Genomic DNA, 23,159 nt, shown 5'->3' on the forward strand with positions numbered 1-23,159 from the left:
ACCACGCCTTTCTGAGCCCTGCCGCATTCCGCACCATGATGATGGACTAATTGCTGAAACTAAGCAAGCCCTCAGTTCAATGGCTTCTTTTGTAAGAGTTGCCGTGGTCAAAGAGTCTCTTCACAGCAACAGAACACTAACTAAGACAGTATTGCTTTTGATGTGATATGAGCAAGAGAAATGAAAATGTTAAAAGTGGAGGGAGTTAATTTTAGGGAAAAATTAGAGATGAGCTTAGATGTTGAGGTCACATCCATAAAAAGTAATGTTCCTCCAAATCAGGACTTGAAGAGCAAATTAAAGGAAAGTTAAGGATTTAAAATATATTACTTAAAAAAAAAACTACTGAATCTGGCTGGGCAGTGGTGGCACAGGCCTTTAATCCCAGCACTCAGAAGGCAGAGACAACTGGATTTCTGTGAGTTCAAAGTCAGCCTGATCTACAGAGCTAGTTCCAGGACAGCCAGGACTGTTACACCGAGAAACCCTGTCCTGAAAAACCAAAATTCAAACAAACAAACAAACAAACAAAAAACCCCTACTGAATCTGAATTGGTTTTTAAAAACATTGGGTTTCCATTGGCTGTTTCCTTGGCAGTCTGCCCTGGGATATAGATTGGCCTGTCTGTTCCTCTGTCTTGAAATGAATATGCCATGTTTTGTTAATTCATTTATTATTTGAAGGTCATTTGGATTTTTTATTCAAATTCTGGTTATTATTGACAATTCTTTTATGAATTTTCATAAATAAATACTCGTGCAAAGGTTTCTTCACTCTTTTAGTAGAAATGTTAGGGTAGATCGCTGAGTCCTGGTTTCAGATGGAAAGAACTGGCAGACTCTTCAAAGCCTGCACTCTTTTTATATTTATATTCCTAAGGGCAGTCAGAAAGCTTCAGTGTCCCTACTGACTAGTATTTCTCTCTTTTCTGTGATGGACATCCCACAAGCTGTGGAGGGTACCTCATGGTTTTGACCTGCATTTCTCCGATATCTAAAGATACTCACCACGTGTTCACTTGTAAATATAAAGGTGGTTTTGTCTTTTACATATATGGTCTCTAGAAAAAGGCGTAGTCAGATCCTGTACCTACAGTTTTTTATTGTGTTAAAATAAACATAACATACAATTGACCATCTCATTTATCTTTGAGTGTGTCATTTAGTGAGTATTAACCACACTAGGGGACACAATGGTAATATGAAATTAATGGCAAGGATTATCACTTTGTCAGAGGGACTTGGGTTTGAATCCAGGTTTTTAATAAGACCTGGTTGGGTATGTAGCTACCAACCCATCCTTAACCTGTCTTGTCATTGATTCTTAATAGTGTATCTTTGTTACACCCTAAAAATACATAAACACTATATATACCAAAACATATACTGAAAAAAAAGAGAAAGTGAAATATTTGCAAAGGTAAAGAGAAATCTCTCACAAATGGAGATATTCATAACCCTCTGTCTTTTAAAAATAATTTACACGTTAGGGACTAGAGAGCTGACTCGGCAGTTAGCAGCACTTCCAGATCTTCCAAAGAACCTGAGTTTCTTTCCCAGAACCCAGGTCAGGTAGCTTCCAACTATCATTTCCTACTCTGGGGCCTCTGGTGCCCTCTTCAGGCCTCTGTGTGTACCTGCACTCACTCTCACACACACACAAATAAAATCTTTTTAAAAATTCGCTCCAATTTCTGGAAGTTTAGGGTGGTATTTCAATTTACTTAAAATCTCTGCCAGACGCTCTACTGAATCCTGCATTATCCTCAGCTCCAATAGGGGAGACGTGAGACACCAGGTAAGCCAGAGACTAAAGACGGCCACTGATTGACCCAGCCTTTGTCCTCTCATTTCTGCCAGACATTTGGAAAGGAGGGCACATTAATCTGGTACAGGTTCAAACTGTATTTGCTGAGGTCAGTCTGGCCACACCCTGTCTTGGGTAGAAGTTAGATTCCCTTTCCAGAAAAAATATGAAGATAAAATGCCAAATACGCCATGCTGGATTGGGGGAGGACTTTAGCTTTCTTTTAGAGGAAGCATAATGACTGTTTTTGAAGCTTTATGGTTTTTATTTAGATAGGCATTTGGTTATTTTAACTTAGAAAAGAAAACTTTGTATTTAAGAGGAAGATGTGCCTAGTCTGTTCTTTGTGTTTGTAGTTTGAGAACGCATTGCCAATTGACTGTGAATTGACCGTGAGAGTATCTACACTAACATCATGGAGCCAAGTAACAACTCTCCGTCATCCGAATCTGACTCAAGTACCATTCTCTCTTCTTTTATCTTTCTTTCTTCTCTTATGCTTGTTTGTTTCTTTGTAACCTAGGCAGGCCTCAAAATCACTATGCAGCCCTGGAACTCACAACCCCCCTCCCCCCGTTCTGCTTTCCAAAACACTGGATATGTATTCCAGGTGTGCACCATCACAACCAGATCAAATGTCAATATTTTAATCATGCCCACTCATACCCATCCATGCACTAAGACAGGTTTCCACATCTTAGCCCTCAGCACATTGGAGCTTAGACCTGTGAAGTGATTTCTAATGATAAACTGGTAAGTGTTGATCGTCCCCCACCAGACTGTACAGTCCAGGAGCACATAGAGTGTTTCTTACCAATATAGCCCCCAAGATATAGCAAAAGTGATTGGCAAAGGACAGGTTTTCAGTAAAATGACAAACTGATAAAATGAATACGTGAGAAGTTAAAAATGAACAAGGGTTACAGAAGCCAAAAGGTAAGTTCTTATTCCTTCGACCTAGCCACTCTTCGTGGACCCTGCTCTTATTTCTTAGAAGACAAGGAGGATGTCGTAAGAATCTGATCTAGAGTTTAGCGGCAATCTCTCCTTTTCATCTGCAAACACTCGCTCTGTGCCCATTGCACACGTCCATGGATGATGCACGGGTGCATCCGAGATGCCACCACGCTTATGAGAAATGCGATTGCAAGAATTAGTTGTGGAAGAAAAAGAAGAGTGGTATTTTGTGAGTTGAAAAATAACTCAGGAGCACTTCTGAAATAAAAGGAGCCCCGGGTGAGAGGGTAGGAGGGCACAGCGGGGGAGTCAGAGGCAGAAGGCTAGCATTGGGGAAAGCAGAGATCCCACAGAGCACATGCTTAAAGGCAAAACCACACAGCTGCCGCTTCTGAAAACAGGCTGTTAGTTCATCTGATGGGAGACTGCCTCAAGCAGCTGAGCTGCTCGTGGTGTGTGCACGAGCAGCTACTTCTCATGGACTGGCTGCAATGCTGTATCCTACTGACTGCAAGTCACCTGCCATTTGAAGGCTGGGGATCAGATTAGTGAGTTGTTGACAGCATTTTTAAAAAATGAAAGATAGTTAAAAATATTTTTTCTCTCTTTTCTGCCCAGCAAGATGCTTCCCACAAAAATTCTCTCATTTTTTCCATGTCTGTATATCTGTGCTAGGCTGCAAGAGGAAACATATTTCTCCCTGCGTGTCATGTCAATATATAGAACAGTTACAATGAGAATAAGTTCCAATTGGGCAAGCTAATCCTGGTTCTAAGATAAGCTATGTCACCAGTATAAGCATTGATTTTTCTCTCCTACGCTCGGTACAGAATACCCCAGGGGTAATCAAAGGCAGCAATAGTCTACTATGTATAAATATGCAAACAATAGCATAAAACAATAACTGATACTCATTAAGATCTTTAAATGCTGAAAGTGTTAAAAAAACTTTCTTTCAACTACAATTCTCCATCACTGAGTTTTATTTTACTGCATCCTTCTGAAAATAACATGCACTTGTAAGTAATTCTGACTATAATATAGATTCTAAGCTTTTTGCCTAAAGACAGCCCATTCATACCGAAAAAAAAATCAGTCAACTATCTATTCTCCATCTATAATGTTCCTTTCTGTTGCAGTATTTCTTTCTTAGTTCACTGTGAACAACAACAACAAAAAAAAGATAGGTGTGTTGTGAGCTCTCATGGGATGAAGGCTGAACTTTGTCTCCTCTGACCAAAGCCTTATACCCAGCTACTACTAAGGACAGATGATGAACAGACTCGTCGAAATGAATTGGACAAAGCAAAGCCTTCTAAGCCTTAAAGATGTGTAAACATCTGGAAGTTCTATCTAAAATGCAACCTTCAACATTCTGGGTTAAAATACATAAACAGTGACCTTTTGGAAATTAAGTCCTTGTGCCCAGGAACAATTCTTGGGGTTTGGAACGTCTTCCCAGAACAACTTTTTCATTCTGCAAAGGAGAGATGAAGCCTTGTGATTAGAGACACGCTCGAAATGAGACGGCATTAACAGCTAGCGAGCACACAGAGCCAGCATGAGTGGGCGGGGTCGCCTCACTAGGGCCACACCCGTGTTTACATTTGATCCCACAAGAGATCACTGAATGTCTATGAAGAAGAAACTAATAACCAACCCTTTCTTCCTGAAAGCTGTGTGCCAGGCAGATTTTCCTTAGAAAATCTTTAAATGGCCATCGGTCACGTGGGCCCACTGCTAGGGTGCCACCCCTGTCATTCAACTAAAGCATGATATCAGAATGTAATGCCTTCCCTCCATTTGATGGAGGACTAAAGCGTCTGTGGATTTGACATGAGTGAGAACATCTCGAGAGCTGGGTGTTTCAGAGAGTGGTTAGGCACCCACAGAGCCACCAGGGAACTCGCGGCCATTTGTTAAATCAGAGACCCCGGAGCTTTCTGAGGCCCTGTCCCTCAGAACATGGGCAGAGTGCTGCCTGCTGCCATGATAGTCTGCTTCCGGTCACCATGCAACGGCTACTTGTAAGGTCTTGAGAGCTCCCTAAAATCTTCAGTTCAGATTACAGAACCCTAACAGCCATTTTTACCAAACCTAAGAATATACTGTTCAGGGTTTCTTGTTACATGTCAACTGATTACTGGATGTATATAAAGACAAAATTTTTTAGCTGGGCGGTGATGGTGCAAACCTTTAATCCCAGCACTTGGGGGGCAGAGGCAGGCAGATCTCTGTGAGTTCGAGGCCAGCCTGGTCTACGAGAGCTAGTCCCTGGATAGGCTTCCAAGCTACAGAGAAACCCTGTCTCGGGGGAAAAAAAAATAAAAAGAAAAGAAAAAAATTTTAAAGTTGAATTCTGCCTTCAAGTTTTTGTTGCCCTATTGAGATGAAAAGTCATTTGCTGAAAGCAACCTCTCCTTTTGTGTCATGTTAATTTGTATATAAAAACATTTTCAATACTTTTTTGCTAGTTAATACTACGAGTTAGGCTTCATGTCAAATTTTGAATATGCTTAAGCTACATTCTTTATGGCAAAAGTGCTTAGCACCAAGTGCGATACCTCTGGTGTGAGATCAACAGTGTTCCGAGAAGCAGGACGCAAGAGGAAATGATTATGGGCACAATCACATAGAGCCCCGCGTCGTTCTGCTGCTTGTCCACACCATCTGAAAGACAGACAGACACAAGTCAGACCATCAGTTGCTCCAGGAGACTGTTCCGCAAAACCATTCTCAGAACATGTACTCTAAATTCTGCACTACATCCAAACATACAGAAACTTATAAAGGAAGAAATTAGGAGCTGCAGAAATGGCTCAGGGGTTAAGAGCCCTGGCTGCTCTTGGAGAGGGCCGGGTTCTTTTCCCAGCACCCACACAGCAGCTCACCACTGTCAATCACTTTAGTTCCAGGATAGCTGATATCTGATTCCCTCTCTGGCCTCTGAGGGTATTAGGAATGCAGTTGGTGCACATATATCTCCAGGCAAATACCATACATGTAAAAATTAAAATAAGTACTTATTTTTAAAGTAAGTATTTTAAATGTATTATGGCCACCTTAATAGTTGTTTTGACTAGTAGCATACTGGAAATGTAGCAAAACATTGCTTTAGAATTATGTACTTGCCAGGCAGCTCCTTCTAATCATTGTTTAAACTCTGAGTCAAAGCACCAACTAAAGTTGCTGTGAGAAACTCACTATCTGCTCCTGCAGACCGTGTTGGCATCACCCACCAATCCTTATCCTTGTAGCTCTGACACACCGGTGTCTTGTTGCTTAAGGCCTCAGGGCCTTTATGAAAGCCTTTTGGCCTGATGTTCTTGCTGCTGCCTTAGCCACCATGTTTACTCTTCAGGGCGTGACACATGGCACCCCGGCTTGCCCTCCATTCTCAGGTGTTCCAGGGGAGACACGTGGCACCCGGCTTGCCCTCCCTCCATTCTCAGATGTTCCGGGGGAGACACGTGGCACCCCAGCATGCAATGCTCTTCCCTTCTATTCTGAGAGCTTTCCTCAAGGACCAGAGCCCACAGAAAGACCATCTCGCCATCCTTTCCTCACCACGTTCTAACTCTCTGTCTTCATCTCACTTGCATTTGCCCCCAAGGCACTGCCTTCCACCTGGCTCTGCGTCTTAAATAATGTATTCACCGACCATCGCCGCCTGTGCAGCACTGAGACCCAAGTTCCCAAAGGCAGGCTTACGTTCACCACTTTGTCCTCGGTCCTTAGAACAATGTTCAACACGTGCTTGCTGAACAATAAATAATTATTAGTGTAGAAGCAATTAAAATGCTTCTCTTTAGAAACTGTATTATTGGGCTGCTTGGATTTAACAACTTAAAAAGGAACAAGAAGTTTAAAATATGGGTGGGTGCAGTAGTCCAATCAGAATGTGTCCAGTGAATTTAACTAGCCAGTTTCAGGGAAAAAAAATTTTCCTTGAACAACCCAATGACACATCTAGGCAAAACTTTCAGCTCCTTCCTGACCCTATGAGGAAGAAATTAATGCAGCAACAGCATAACCATAACCACTGAGATATGAAACACATAGAAAAAGGAAAGTGGGGCTGGGGAGACGCCCAGCAGGGAAAGCATTTACCGCGCAAGTCTGACGACCTGACCCTGGAGTAGAAGGACAGGGGACCCAGGGTTGTTCCCGAGCGTCCCCTTGGATATGGGCCCCAAGTACACAGCATCAGTACCAGCACACGTGTCACACACAGACACTTTTTTTTTTTAAAGAAAGAAATTACATTTTTCTTTTACCTTGGGTGAAACCATTAATTATCTTTGGTTTTCCAACTCCTTCCATAAATACTGGGTAAAGACTAAACTGATATTTCTCAATGGGAATAAAGTTATCTGAAAAGAAAAAAAAGAAGCAGTAAAAGTTCATGTTAGCTAAGAATGAAACCTATATAGAAGAAATACAGACCGTGCTGTCTCAGCACTACTCTGTTTAAGGGTTTTTTTTGAAGACTAAAGGGAATTCAGAAATAAGCTAAGCGCTCCAGATTTTGCTAGCAATGATATTTATTTTCAAATACGTTCCCAAAACTCCTCCTCACGATTGCCACCCAGATGCATGAGCGGCCTCTTTGGAACCTATTCCCTACGGTGGGATGCCTTGTTCAGCCTTGATGCGGGGGTGGGGGGGGGAGGGAGTTGGGGGGGCAGGGAGCTTGGTCCTGCCTCAGCTTGATGCGCCATGTTTTGTGGATTCCCACAGGAGGCCTTGCCCCATCTAAGTGGAGACGATGAAGGAGGGCATGCGGGTGGTAGGGGAGGTGGGGTGAGAGAGAGAGGGAAAATTGTGGTTGGTATGTAAAAGAAATTTTAAAAATAATGGGGGGGGACCTCTTCCTCAGACACAAATGACTGGTTTTCCACGGGCATGCTCCAGTGAGAGCCGAGTTTGTTCAAGTTCAAGACGTTTTCTCTCTTTTGCACCTGAATTTCCTGCCCCAAGACAGTGTGTTCTCCCTTCTCCTACCATCCTCGGGGTCTCTTGTGCTATCCGGGGTCTCAATAACGTGGAGAACGATGACCCCCAGAGCAATGTAGGAGACAGACGTGACAAGGATTCTCACAGACGCTGAGGACACATGACCAGCAGCCCTTAAGAGGCAGAGCCCTGAGAAGCCTGCATTCGCCATCCCTCTCCGTGATAGGATAGAGCAAACCACCCACGGGAGGGATAAGGAACTTGGTCCCCTGCTTAGAATTTATAAATGAATTTAGCCTGAGGCTAAATTCTAGGTGTTGGGAATGAATGAGAAAAATTCATCTAGGTCTTCTAGATGGCATAAAACCAGGGCAGCCCCCAGCCTCCCTACTCATCCTCCCTTCCTCCTGGCTCTGCTGGGGCCGGTGCTATCCTGTACAATCCTGTACACTTACCTCTCAGGGTAACTGGCCCCGTTCTTGGCGGGATTACACTGACCTAGGTCAGCTGGTCGGAAATCCTCGGACTTCCAGCCTAGCCCCGCTACTCACTACTTAGTGACATTCTGATTGGGTACTGAGTTGGGGGTGCGTGGTGTTAGAGCTTAGAAGACGTTAAGAAGGAAGATGGAAGCAACATGAACTCAACTAAATAAATACCTTAGGTACACTTTAGAATAAAAGGCTATACGATCGTCACATATTCTGACAGAAAGGGTTGGGGAGAAGGTTTGGGACATCTGATTGCATCTGTGTAAAACATAAAAGAAAAAGGCTCACAGAAATACAGCAAATATTCTGACCAGGCAACACGATTATCATTCCATTGGCAGCCCTTGGCGTCTGCATTTTGAGGTTGTCACCAACCACTTCGTCGTCTAAATTCCCAATCTGTGGTGTCATCCTAACCCATGAAAAGTCCTGTGAACATACCGTGGATGTAATACTTCCTAACGTTCGAAGGGATCCTAAGCCACTTCATTCCGTCGTCTTCATTAAGATTCTTCCATTCAATAACCAGGTAGATTAGGTTGTAATCCCCGGGTGACAGCGTCCAGGAAAGGATCACACAGTTGCTGCTCAGGGGGTAAGCACTGAGCGACTGCACAGCGCTCACTGAGGGGAAGAGAAGGAATTCATTTTAAATTCAAGATTAATAAAAAGATACTAAGCGCCTTGAGGAATGGCCCAGACGAAGGGAGAAGGGAGAGGAGGCAGACAATGATACAAATGAATTGAAGCTCATGCAAGCAGAGTGTGCAAATTTAGGACATGGAGAACCAAAGTGATTCTACCTCAGATCTAAAAACAGACTTCTGGTAGCATCGAAATTGTTCTCAGCTGGAGTCACACGCAAGCCTATTAACCAAACTCTCTGATTCCCACACAGTTCTCTCTTCCACTGGTGAGTGACATTTCCAAAGCTGCCCTCAGCAGAGTCCCTTCAGAAAGCCTTGGTGGATTTCCACATCCGAGGAGGCCGTTCCTCTCACGCCTACGTGGGTCCGCAGGCCATGCACGTCTCAAGCTTCTTTCTGGTGTGTCTGTTTCTCCATGCAGCAGCCACTCTGGTCTTCACTCAGCATCTCCCCTGAGCTGCGAAAACTTGACCAGATGTGCAGCTACTGGGAGCCAAGGCTTCCCCATCCCAAACCCGTGCGAGAAGTTTGGTTCCTAATCCATATCATTTCCTCAAGATGGCTTCTCTACCCTCAACCCAAGATCAAGTCCCTGTTTACTTTCTTTCAAAAAAAATCATATTCCTGGTCAGACATGGAGGCATGTGCCTTCAATTCCAGCATTGAGGGGTAGAGAGAAAAGCAGATCTCTATGAGTTCGAAACTAGACTGGTCTATCTAGTGAGTTCCAGGTCAGTCAGAGCCACATGGGACCCTGTTTCAATCTCCACACAAAAGTGGAAGGGGAAATCAGTTCCACCAAGCTGTCCTCTGATCTCCCCACACATGCTGTAGCATGTGTGCCCATAAACACACATCACACACGCAACTCTCACAAGGATGCAAACACACTAATATGTTCTTAGTTAAAAATAACAAAGCATCTTTAAAGTTTAGAAAGTGCTCTGAATTTTTTTTAAAAAGTATAGGGCACATTCGAACAACAGTCAAAAACTTCATGAAGGAACTCTTCATGGCCCTGCAGGTAAAAGGCACCAGTCACCAAGTTGGACAACCGAATTAGATCCCTGGGACATACATGATAGAAAGAGAGAACCAATTCCCACAAAGTGTCCTCTGACCTCCATACATACTCTGGAATGTGCATCCCCTCCAAAAAAATTAATTAACTGTAAAATATATTTTATAGAAGAAAGCATCAATGCTTAGAATGATCAAATATACCAACATTAATTAAAAGATGAGGCATTCACTACTCGCATGAAATAAAGCCCAAAATAGTTTCCAGCTCTCAGCAACTGATTTGAGTCCATATAGCGTGTCATGCTATTACTAAAATAGATAACATTTTATATAAAATAAAATACTGTATACTATATGTAAATATATACTATACTGTGTACTAATTGAATACTATATATAATAAAATATTAATATTATATACAAAGTGTTTTGTATTTTAATTTCTAAACAGAGGTAGTGACTCACCTCCACTGCTTCAAAAGGGTAAAGTTATTAGATTTACTAGACTATTCTGTTGCAAATGATCATAATTGGTTAACAATGTATTTTTCATACAGAGACTAAGTATAAAAATATCCTGGATTGCACAGAGGTGATTTAAACAAGAACGGCTATGCACAGGTTCCATACTGAAAAGAGGTGCCCAAGCCCAACTTATACACTGCAGTGCAACCTCCACACCTGAAGCCCAGGGAACCTCACGGAAGAGGGAAGGGACGGACTGGAAGAGCCAGAGGCTCGGGACATCTGCTGTTGGATAGTGTCCTCTAGGCATGAACTCTACATAGTATCAGTGCTGAACATGAGCAGCGTAATGACAACACCAGCCGACACACCAGACGGCTGTGTGGACGGGGAAATTCATGATCCCAGTGAGGGCTCTCTAACAGGCCCAAGGACGGCAAACATGGATCTGGCAGGTCTTGCCCAGCCACCTTTCCTCTCCCTCGCTAAACCATTAGATTTCATTCCTAAGGCTAGCCACCAAGGTCTATTCCGTATTTGGCCACTTTCATATGCCTGACCAAAACTCTAAGGTGCAGTTATCAAAACGCCAAGATCCAGCAATCAAGATTTATTATTTGGCTACATTAGCTAACATGTCCAATCGGGACTTACCAACTCATCCTACCACAGACTTCCCTCTTCTCTCCTTAAAAGCCACTACTGGGGGCTGGAGAGATGGCTCAGTGGTTCAGAGCATTGACTGCTCTTCCGGAGATCCTGAGTTCAATTCCCAGCAACCATATGGTGGCTCACAACCACCAGTAATAAGATCTGGTGCCAACTTCTGTCTGCGGGGACACATGCAGGCAGACCATTGTATACATAATAAATAAATAAATAAATAAATAAATAAATCCTTTTTTTAAAAAAAAATCACTACTGTGGAACCACCTGTTGCTGTCTCTGTTCAATCCAGAGGCATCCACCCCCCAGCCCTAAGGGATCTCCTTTGTGCTGAGAACTTGGTATCCAGGCGTGTTCTATGCTGACTCCGAGGCCCCCTACACCCACCCCTAGGGGAAGAGCTACAGATGATGAGTGTATGCTCAGAGAGGAAGAACCAGTCTCCTCCATGGAGGAGTTCCTTCACAGGTTGACGAATCCCAAGTGGTCATCACAGGTACATGTGAGCAAGACTAAACAGACTTCGTAAGTTAGACATATGTGTGTATATAATATTTGATAATAAAGAAGAGATCATGAATTTTAGAGGGGGTACATGGGGGGAATTGGATGGAGGAGAGTGAGGGGCAAGAGTGATGTAGATGCAGTGCTGTACAAAAACTCATGTGAGCAGGCCACATCATAATTTAATAGTGGGGCTAGAATAATGATGATGATGATGATGATGATGATGATGATGATGATGATGATAGGATTCTGTGTGAAGCACCATAAAAACAAACAAACAAACAAACAAGCAAATAAGGCAATCAACTGCTTCTCAGCATCTCTTACCTTTACTCATCGGCCATGAAAATGTTAGATTAAAATTCGCGTGCGAAGCACCGATGGAATTGACGGCCAGAACAGTAACCGTATGCGCTTGCTCTGCCCACAGGAAAGTGAGATTTGTCTGATCTCCTGCGTCTTCTGACCACGTCCCGTTGTGGGCAGTACGGTGCTGGACCACATACCTCCTCACACTGCACAGGGAGTCGTTCTTCATCAGGGGCTGGAGTAAACACAAAAATTTGCTAGCTACGGGCCACAGCGTTTACACCAACTGAGCTCATAGAATTCTGCTTATCCGTTCCCACTAGGAAACAGGACTTAGACCAAGGCAGGCACTGCTCATTCTAGTGCTAAGGGATCAGGGTGGAGTGGGGTGGGAACTGTGTAATTCAGTAGGCATGGGCATATCTAGGAGACATGCAGCACAGGGGAGCTATTTTCCCCCTCTGATATTTTTTTCACACTCAGAGACTAAATTAAAGACAGTGAAGTAAGAACAGAGCCAGGACATTCAAAATATAGAGAATGCATTGGAAATACTAAGAATCTCCATTCTAATTGTAGAGAAAAACTAACGAGAAGTTTACTCATCTAATAACAAGCAAAGGCACCGCTCAGGTTCTGGGAAGAACCAAGAAGGCTCAGTTGGTATCGACACTTTGTGAACCCGAGTAAATCTGTCACTGTTCTCCCTAGGATGTGCTTGGAAGATTATCTAGAGCAAGAAGAGGGTTTGCAAAGAGAACAAGAACCCTGAAGGTTACCAAATAACAAAGGCTATCTGGGCAGTCTGTGTGACCCTGGACATTTCTGTCCCATAGCTTTCCACAGAATGTTGTACTGTGTCGTGGAAGATTCCTGTGTAAAAAACATGCCAGCTCCATGTTCTTTCATTCTGAAGAGTTCAAGAATATCCTTCACTTCCCAAACAATCACCTTTATTTATTGCAGGGACAATTGAAAGTTGCCAATCCCTTAGAAAGAAGAGCTGAATTTTATACCACATACTAGAGCAAGTGTCTCCAAGTGAAAAATGACAGAGACACGCTCCCACAGATGCATGGATTCTGTAGTGGGTGGAACCTTGTGGGTAGCTGGGTGGAAGTAAGATGTGAGAAAAAGTCTGTAAGGAAATACCAGCTTTATTTCATCTGAAAAATCCATGTCATTTTGATATGTTGATATTTATATTTTTTTCTTTTTGGTCTTTGTTTGTTTGTTTTTGTTTTTCAAGGCAGGGTTTTTCTGTAGCTTTGGAGCCTGTCCTGGAACTAGCTCTTGTAGACCAGGCTGGCCTTGAACTCACAAAGATCTGTCTGCCTCTGCCTCCTGAGTGCTGGGATTAAAGGCGTATGCCACCACTGCCTGGCATATTTATATTTTCAATCACACATAAAAACATCAAAGATATTAAAAGATGTTCCTGGCTTATCTGTACATTTACCACCGAGCCCTAAAATGAGCATTTCTCTCAAGTCCTGATCTCCTTGACGGAATAATACTGTTAGAAACACTCTTTCCTCTTGAAAGGCTCTCCTAGCCTATGGAATCAAGGACATATGCAGGTATACTTACTTCTATAAGAACACACCTATGCTTAACATGAGCTTGTATTGATCTCTAACTCCAGTCTGTGACTACAAGAATCATTCTGGCTGACTCTCTTGCTAGTCTGGGTCCTTCTGGGTGAGCAGTGAAAAACATGGGCTCTGCCCCATTCATCTTCTTCATTTTTCTGTTCCAAGACAGAGAGATAGGGATGTAATAACTGTTAGCCTACATCCCTGGAAAGGAAGTGCATAGCTCCAACGTGTTTACGCAGTGCCTTCCATCTTTCACACTTCCCACTCATTTCCAAAGTTAATCAAGACTTTTCCCTTGCCACTCGCAGGAAGGCAATTTCATACACGTGTGACAGTCATACTCTAATCTGTATTTCATCCCCAAATCCTCCAGTCTATGATTTTTTCTAAATCTGTATACTTTAAGGTTTATTCTTTGCCCTGTGAAGTTTCAGATTTGTGCAAATGTATAGTGTTATGTGCCTACCATTTCATTTCCTACTGAAGAGTCTCACTTTGGAATAGTGATTAGAAATACAGCAGTTAAAATAACTCATGTGTAAGTTTTCATGTAAAGAAAGCCTTCAAGTAACCCAGGTAATCATCTATGAGCACGATGGTCCATCAAGGCTGCACTTAACTTGTAAAGTGGCTGCACAGGTGTGCATTGCCACAAGAAGCTAACCAAGTTTCTTGATTCTCTGTATTCTCAATCAGCAATCTGAACGTCTTTAAAAAGTAATTAGCCATTCTAACAGATGTGGACTCATACCTCACTATGGTGACTCTCTCCCTATGGTGACTCCCTCCCTATGGGCAAATCTCTCCCTAGGCGACTTTCTTTTTATGGTGACTCTCTCCCTATGGTTACTCTCTCCCTACAGTGACTCCCTCCCTTTTAAGTTTAAGTTAATTAAATTAAGTAAAGGTGAAAATTTAGGTTTTGCATCACACTGTATACAGCTCAAGCCATAAATCTACAGGTAGTGCCATGAGGACAATGTACACACAAACTCTTCTTGCCATTATAGAAAGTTCTACCAGGCAACATCACAGAGGAAACATGGGAGCCAGGCATAAGGAAGGCATGGGAACTATCTAGAAAGAAAAGCCATTTTCCTGTTCAAGAGCATGATAGAGTATGAGGAAGGAGAGGGGGTAACTGCAGCCTGGGCCTCAGGGTAGTTGTTACAACTGTGAGGAGATAAAGATAAAGAACAGCTACTTATTTTGTTCGTGGATGACTCTACTAACGCCTGAGCAAGGTCACTGTCAATTCTTATTTTTTTTAAAGATTTATTTATTTATTATATACAGTGTTCTGCCTGCATGTACGCCTGCAGGCCAGAAGAGGGCACCAGATCTCATTACAGATAAGTTACTAGCCACCATGTGGTTGCTAGGGATTGAACTCAGGACCTTTGGAAGAGCAGGCAATGCTCTTAAGTGCTGAGCCATCTCTCCAGCCCTCAGTGTCAATTCTTAATGTTACTTTCAAGCAAAAATATTGAAATGAAAGACTGTTTAGAATTGCATTACCATGTAAACAAAAGTATATAGTAACTGGGATTATATAACTGGAAGTATACACAAATTCTTATATATCCCAATTTTTATATAGGATTAGTCTTAGATCAGGAAGCCATTTTTAGACATACATTAATGTTCTTCCTCTTGAGAACTGAAATTAATTTCACATTTACATATAAAACATGACATTACCTACCTTGTGTATTTTATTCCTGAACTTAAGCTTAATGTCTACTCCTGAAATTAATTATTTGGGATCAAAATCAACTCTTTAGAAGAATGGATGCTTGGTATTTCCAAGTTGATCATCCATCATTATAGAAAACACTCACCCTTTGCCATCACATAGGTGAAATATTCTCCTACACCTTATGTGCTTAAACTGTGACGGGAAAGCCATGGTTACACTGTTCAGGAAGCAAATTCTGGACTTAAAGCAACACTACTTATCATCTAGTAATCTTACCCCGATACAGATGACAAATATGAAGCCCAAAGAGCCCAAGACATTGCCAAAAGAGCAACGACTCAACTATAATTGACCTGAGACAATAATAAAGGCTCCTGACCATGTCAGAACCCAAGATACTTCGCTCCGAGCAACCACATCTCAGAAACGCATTAAAACGTAAGATTTGGGGTCACTCATGAGATTAATAATATGACAGGGTTATAAACAAAGAATAGACAAACAACTGCCGAATAAAATAAAAGACAGAAATTAGAAATACCTTCCAAAGCAGGGTGACATTCCTCTCTCTTTTAGTAACATCCCCATCCATTATTCTCCAGAATTCAGGTCCTCTCATAGGAACTGCAAAACAACAGGGAGCCCAAATTGGACACGTGTTCTTAGATCGTTTTCAGTCACAGCTGGAGCACACGCGCGTGCACACTCAAGAACCATTGGCAGGTGTTCACAGACCTTTTACATCCATGACAAGCGTGTAGGCTGGCCTGCTCCAATTACTCCAGTACCCAAATCCATCCAGCCGCCTGCAGCGCACCTGTACCACGTAGACGGCACAGAGGTCCAGCACCGGCAGGCTGGCAGACTTTGCTTGTGCGTCAAATACATCATGCATCTGTAACAGAAGTCGCTCCGTCAACGCGTGTGCCTCCTGTGGGTCCCGGAGTGAGTGTGCTTTTATTTGAAACCTTAACACCCTACCAAACTGGAGACAGAGTGATGCTGTATTTTCTCACTTCAGAAACACACAATATTTGGCTAGTCAGAGGAGGGCGGCCTCTCACATCTGGCCATTCCCTTGCTGGCTCCTTGCACCTGCAAGGTCAGTCCCAAGCACACTCTTGCCCTACTGCTAACCCTTGCCCTTTGATCCTCTCTCCGCCACAAAGACAAGAATTCAACAATGGCGCTCAGACAGGGCGCTCTCTAGAGAATCAAGCTGACAAGTTCATAAGACTCTCACATACATATACCCCAGCTGACATCACTGGGCTAATAATACAATCAGGGCATCTACTATTTCCATTCTTAGCAAGCTGCCCCCAGCAAAACTGACACAAAACTTTCCATGTGCACACTCAACTATATGAATGCTTAATAAAAGCAGCCTCTTTCAAAGTGCCCCATGCACACACATACTGAAAGATACCAGAAGCTTAGACGAAGTGTGGGTCCCTGGAAGAAAAATTGAGTGTGAAAACAAAGGATGAAATATGGCAAATGTTTCTTCAGCAAGGGCCTTCTTCAAACCTTTAATGTCATGAACTGCCTCTCTACACCAGGAGGGTCCAATGAGGGAGGTTTTCCTGAGCCTAGTCAACCAGGCAATCTCTGTTTCACGAACAGTTCATTGGGAAAATGCCCTGTCAAGTATGCTTTGGGAAATGCTGGAACATTTTTGCTCCTTACAAGGATTAAGCTTTGACAGTCTATGTCAGTGCTTCTCAACCTTCTAATGCTGTGACCCTTTAATACAGTTCCTCATGGTGTGGTGACCCCCAACCATAAAATTATTTTCATTGCTACTTCATAACTGTAATTTTGCTACTGTTATGAATCATAATGTAAATAGCTGATACTTGACCCCCATCAAAGGGGTCGTGACCTGCAGGCTGGGCTACAGAGTAGAGACTCTAATTTACAGAGGGGCATGGGAAAGGAAAGAGGGAGAAAGAGCAGAGAGGACAACAATTAGAAGTAAAAGGTACCTTCCATTGTATGTCTTTTCCATTTAAGCCATATCGAATCTGGAACTGAAGATTATTCTCCGGAAAGACAGGCTTTTCCCAAGATACTTTTAATAATCCAATGTTTATAGTAATCTCCGCTTTCACACTAGATGGAGGTAGCGGTTTTACTAGAAAGTTAAAAAAATAACATCATGTAATAGTAACTTAAAGAGTACTATCAACCATCTTTATACTTCATATTTCTAAAGCAATACCCTTTTTAAAGTTTTCTAGTTCATTGACTCATGCCTATAGCTTTGTGTAATACATAGGAAAGAGGATTAGCTCTACTTTGAAAGCAAAGAGGTTCATTGGAAATCTCATCAGTACATTAGTGGTGTCACTTGCAAGGTCAGAGAACACCTGCTGACTGAGCCATTAGAAGCTGGCTTTCTACAATCTGAGGAAACAGACTTTAATAAGCAGAAACCAGAGGTGCAAAATAACATGATTTTTAAAAATGTTTAAAAATGAAATGCATAAAAATACAGAAATGCACAGAATATAATTACCTTGTTCTTTTTTTTCTTTCTCCCTCTTCTCCTCCCCATCCCCTTCTCTCAGTAAGGTCTTACTTTGTAGCCCTGGCTGCCTTAGAACTCACTACATAGTTCAGGCTAATCTTGAACTCACAGAGATCTGCCTGTCTCGGCCTCCATAGCACTAGGATTAAAGGTGCGCATCATACCCAGCTACCTTGTTTTCTTAACATCTTATATTGCTGCTCAACCTAACTTTGACTTACACCCTGAAAGTGCATTTGCCCAACGTTATCAATTTCTCCCATGGACCACCATTTCCCTAACCATAAGACAATAAGGAAATGTGACTTGTTGGGCTAGGATCTGGAAGTTCAAGCACAGATTAAGCATCTCAATCTCCTAATGGTGTCATGATACCAAGCATGAACTTCACAGTGCCCCACCCATCTTGACTTCACTTGTGAGAGATACCCCTGAATGGGGCAATGGGTACAGCTGCCATAGCAACATGTTAAAACACTCAAGTACTATACTTTCACACTGGTAAGGAACTTTTCTCCCCCCATCTCAGATTCTCTCAGCTCCCCTCCACAGCTGCCACAAGGCAGCATCTAACTGTTCTGAGTCTCTAGGATGATGGCCAGGACACTCCTCTTCTTGGGAATTATTTCATGGACACCTCTACCATTGAACTATCTAAAGAGGTCCTTGACTGGAATATGAAGTACACAACCCTGGTGGCTACACGGTAGAGAAAGAAACCCACCAAGCCATAAACAGGGCAATGTACAGGTACTGTATGAGGAAAGATAGGAAAGGTCTCTGTAAATGTTAGTGGTCTGCCCCCGAAACCTGTTGATTTCCTCAAGTTCAGGAAGTCAGGGCACTGCTGATTCATAGAGGACAAAGGCAACCTGGACTGGTACAACAGGAGTGTTTGCCTTCATCCTGTCTCATTTCTAAGAGCAATCACTGTGTAAAAAGTGTGGCCTCTTGTTCGAGCAGTACTTTCCAATCATTTAAGCAATCAACACTACTGCTTTAGACCATTCAGGACAAAAGACCTTGAACTTGTTATTAGTATGTAGTTTCTCGTGATCATTAAATTTCTCATAGCTCATGATAGTATTCATCACTAACCCTGTAAGATGATCAAACTTTCATCTCTGGAAAAGGCCATTTCTTTCCAAGAAAAGTCCACATTTGAGGCTCTGTAGGAATTGCTTCTTTGGTTGTGGTTCAGTGGGTCACATGGATGGATTCAGTGGCTACCAAGAGGGGGTGCATACACTGCCCCCAGTGATGCACACATGGGGGGAGCAGGAAGAGCCACACACAGTTGACAAGTGGTACAGAGTGTCTATGTGCCTGATCTAAGTTTTAAAAGCTACAAGGAGGTGGAGCTGAGACTTACATCCAAAGCTTAATTTCCACATTGGTCTCTTCCTAAGGCAAGGTGAGTCCGACTTAAATTCTTTGCTTTAGTTTAGGAAAGCAAAACACCCAATGGTATCCAGATAGGATGTTGTTGACCTCATGTTGTGTGTGACTGCTCATGGCCCTTTATTAGCCTAGAATATTGAGTAACGGGAAAGTACCAATCACAGAAAAAAAAAAATGGAATCGTGCAAAGAAAGAGATAATCAATTCATTTTTGACATAATTTCCTAATGAATAATGTATTGCAAAAAAAATAAATGACCAGAAATAGGTCATTTTTCAAACATTCCCAACATCCCACCGTGACTTTGGAAGAATACATCAAATGTCTCAAAGGCTCTTTGAATCCTTTAATCTCAAGATACTCTCTAGAATATTCTGTGACTATCATTACAGAACTCATTGTCTTTGCCCACTTTCTTTGGATATTTCAAATGCCTTTTACCCAGTCTCACAAATTAAAGTCTTGAAATATGGTTACTTAGGTTACAAAGCCTTTAGATTATCCAGGTGAAACTTGCAGATTAAAATAGCAAATGCTTTCAGGAATACTTTATATTCACAGAATTGTGTTCCCAGTGTCACAGGCAACTCATCAGGTGCTCTGTGGAAGTATCCACCTGCCATGAATCTGTTATCCATATTTACAAACAAGCACGCTACAAATAATATAAAAAAATAAACTCAAAATGGCAATATAAAATCAAAACTTCCTAGGGCCAATCATCTTCTCAATTTCTCTGTAAAGGAGAGCATTTTTTTTCCTTTGGAATCTAGTGTGATTACACAGCATCCAGATGGCATCCAAACCTAAGGAAAATGCACAACGCCGTCTGACGTACCTACAGAGTCAGGAAGGACACACGTGGGTGGAGAGTCAAGTGAGCCTAAAGAATGGTTGATCCTGATCCACATTGTGTAGCCAGATAATAGAAAGATCGGCTGGAAAACACATTCATAAAAGCCATCCCTCTGCAAGATGCAGTTTTTGGGCTCAGATGCAGGATGAATAGACGGACTATCGGAACAATACAGGCTGCTCCTTAAAAGACATTAAAAAGAAAACAGCCAGTTAATATGCGGTATTAATAATAGACAAGAAGACATTTTAGAACTCTGATTTGTTGTTCAAAAGAGAGAGTGTTCTCTGTATAGAAACTGATGTTTTTATTAAAAAAGACATTCTTGAGCTCCTAGCTCTATCTGGATCTCAATCTTCCCACAGAAACAGTAACCATAAAAACAATGCATGAGCATTGAGTAGTGAAGGCAATGGGAAGAGCCGACGAGAAGGTAAGTTAGAGTCTCAGGACTGGGATGGTCACAGGAGCCCATTGGTTCTCAGTCTTCCTAGCGCTGTGACCCTTTGAAACAGTTCTCCATGTTGTGGTGACCCCCGCAACCATAAAATAATTTCATCACTACTTCACAACTGTAATTTTGCTACTGTTATGAGTTGTAATGTAAAGACGTTTTGGAGATCGAGGTTTGTCAAAGGGGTCAGGACCCACAGGCTGAGAACTCCTGTTTGCATCGGTGACGTGCTTGTAGCTTGGACGGATCGGATCCAAAGCTAGGCACTCCAGGGGCGGGAGCAAAGCAGGTTCTTCTTGCGTCATAAAGTGGGTTAAATTCCAACAGAAGTGAGAATACGGCTGCTGGGATATTTGGCTTGACCAGTAGTGCCCTGATGCTTTCTAGTTCAAACTGATGTAATTAAAATAATGTCAAATCCTGATTCCTACGTGAATGGTAGTGAAATACATTACTCATTTTCTCAGAAATGAATTCTTTCAAACATGAGAAGTCTCAACAAACCTACTTTCCTCTTTTAGAAATGGTCCTTCTGATACCACTGTTTGCTCTGAAAATGTATTTAACTGGCTAAAGCTCTGACTGCTCTCTCCAGGGATGAAAATGAGAAGGAAAAAGAGAACGAAAAGACTAAAATCTTTTCTCATTTACCATCTTTGCAATATTTTCTCCTCGAGGTTATCTGTGTGTGTGTGTGTGTGTGTGTGTGTGTGTGTGTGTGTGTGTGCGTGTGTGTGTTCAGATAATTAATGGTGAGAGAAATACAGAGGGATATGTAATCATCACTGGATAGAAACTAGCAGTGTAGAAACACAGCCGAAGGTCCACCTTGGAACGATTAGCATCACCATCATGACAGCAATAACCACGTACCGATTGCGCCAATGGGATGTTCCTAGATGTTGTATTACTTAATTACAATGAAAGGAAATGCCATTAATTCCCCCTAGAAACCATATAAATCATAGCATTTTCTCCATTTTACAGACAAGGAAATTAACATGCGAGAGGATCACAAACTCACTAAGTATTTGCAGCTGGTCACGTGAGGACCCTGTGAATGTCAGGAGGATAAATGAGCCATGAGGCTTATAAAATGGTCTTCAGCAAGCATGCATGTGCATGTGGAAACACACGGAAAGGCATATGTAATTACAACAGCCTAGTAACGTTCAACTTTCCACTGGCTTAAAAATATTCATAGCAGATAGGATAAAGACAATAATTCTTCTCACTTAAGAAATGCAGAAATTGACATTTTTTTCTTCCAACCCTGCAGAGGAGTCAACGCAGAACATGAGGGACAGAGTTCAGATCACAGTATTTGACTCTGTGATACATTTTTCGAGCTGAAATTTTTAATTTTAAGAAGAAACGGGCACATTGTAGAAACTAAGATTGTCCGATACAAATGTCAATATGAGAGCTTAGAGTACAATAGCAGCAAGCGTGCTTGCTGACCACCATGGGGTCCTCTAAAAGCCAGGACGCGTTTATCTGCTCAACAACGAGATACACTTTAGGACACACGCTATGTTGAGACAAGGGAAATACTGTATGGAGATGTCTCAAATTTTTAAGCAAAGAAAGGTAAAAATAAATAAACACACAATGCTCTTTATTATTAGTTATTAATCTCTTACCCCTAATTAACTACTGTTTGCTTCCTAACTTAAGTCACTTTGTTCTAAAAGAGTCACATCTTGTAGGATCTGGCCCTTTTGCCTCTTTTTCCTAAAACACTTATTACTTGAATGACAATCAACTCTTTTTTGTCACGGCTCCCTTTCGGCCATTCTTGGAGCCCAAATACACTGCATAGGAAATAAGTCTCATGTCTCCCTTGCATGTCACTCAAAGACTCAAAATGCAATCCCAAGAAACTGTTTGACAGACATGACAATATGAGGTTAAAGCACAATATATATTATACATATAATATAATATAATATAATATAAATCTCAGGTGTGAATGTTTTCAAAGATTACAATTTATGTAATTCCTCACAAATTTTCTAGCAAATTAAATTCAAACTTCTGCTCAGGGAGAAAAAAAATATGTCAGATGTCTGCTATGGTAATATATAACTGGCCCTGCCCAGAGGAAAACCAAGAAGCAAATCTAAGACGTACCTGTGATACCTCAGCTGCACAGTGCTTCCCACAAGTGATTGGATTGTGCTGGGTGACCATCTGCAAGTCATTTTAGTTAAGTACCCGTCAGTTTCACATGATATATTGATATTGACATCTATTTAAAACACATTAAAATATTAATACAAAGTACAAACACCAAAAAAAGTATGAAAAACATTTTCTGTAGTAGGACTCTAATGCAGTCCGTGACAACGAGTGATCTCGTGGGGGCAGAATGAACAAGGCCTTGGGGTTCTTACCGATCACATATAACTCGGCGTAGCGGTGGTGACACTCCTGCCCACTGCAGCAGTACACTGCATCATAGGCAAACTTCCCGCGGGGTCTGGTGGCTTTCAAGTTGGAAAAAGTAACTTTGCTAACACGGCCATTCACAGCACTATACTGGATTTCCGGGATTTTCTCGGCTAGATTCAGCCACCAAACTATCTGTTTGGAGGAAACTATTTGGTTTTCATTCTTGTAGATGCAATGGAAGGAAGCATTCGATCCGACACTTGTCAGAATTTTGGGCGGGAAGTACATGACATCTGTAACACAGGAAGAAAAGCGGGCATTCAGACGGGAACGGAAACCATCCTGTGAGTAGCCAATACCACAGCAAAGAGATCCCCATATTCCTAGTTACCCTG

General features: G+C 42.1%; 1 protein-coding gene across 2 annotated transcripts in view; it reads right to left on the reverse strand.

Moving 5' to 3' along the window:
* Lepr (leptin receptor) overlaps nucleotides 1–23,159 on the reverse strand; it is an 87,468-nt gene that overhangs the window by 9,413 nt on the left and 54,896 nt on the right. For both annotated transcript variants that reach the window (XM_048453170.3, XM_048453168.3), the window contains exons 8-18: nucleotides 22,767–23,057; nucleotides 22,504–22,621; nucleotides 19,899–20,098; nucleotides 17,114–17,262; nucleotides 15,861–16,020; nucleotides 15,667–15,749; nucleotides 11,847–12,063; nucleotides 8,653–8,835; nucleotides 7,042–7,137; nucleotides 5,329–5,434; nucleotides 4,166–4,241 (exon numbers count right to left, since the gene is read on the reverse strand). In XM_048453170.3, coding sequence (XP_048309127.3) covers nucleotides 4,166–4,241; nucleotides 5,329–5,434; nucleotides 7,042–7,137; nucleotides 8,653–8,835; nucleotides 11,847–12,063; nucleotides 15,667–15,749; nucleotides 15,861–16,020; nucleotides 17,114–17,262; nucleotides 19,899–20,098; nucleotides 22,504–22,621; nucleotides 22,767–23,057 — 1,679 coding nt within the window. The remainder of the gene's footprint in view (nucleotides 1–4,165; nucleotides 4,242–5,328; nucleotides 5,435–7,041; nucleotides 7,138–8,652; nucleotides 8,836–11,846; nucleotides 12,064–15,666; nucleotides 15,750–15,860; nucleotides 16,021–17,113; nucleotides 17,263–19,898; nucleotides 20,099–22,503; nucleotides 22,622–22,766; nucleotides 23,058–23,159) is intronic.

Source organism: Myodes glareolus, chromosome 3, assembly GCF_982192425.1.
Source record: "Myodes glareolus chromosome 3, mMyoGla1.1, whole genome shotgun sequence".
Lineage (NCBI taxonomy): Eukaryota > Metazoa > Chordata > Mammalia > Rodentia > Cricetidae > Myodes > Myodes glareolus.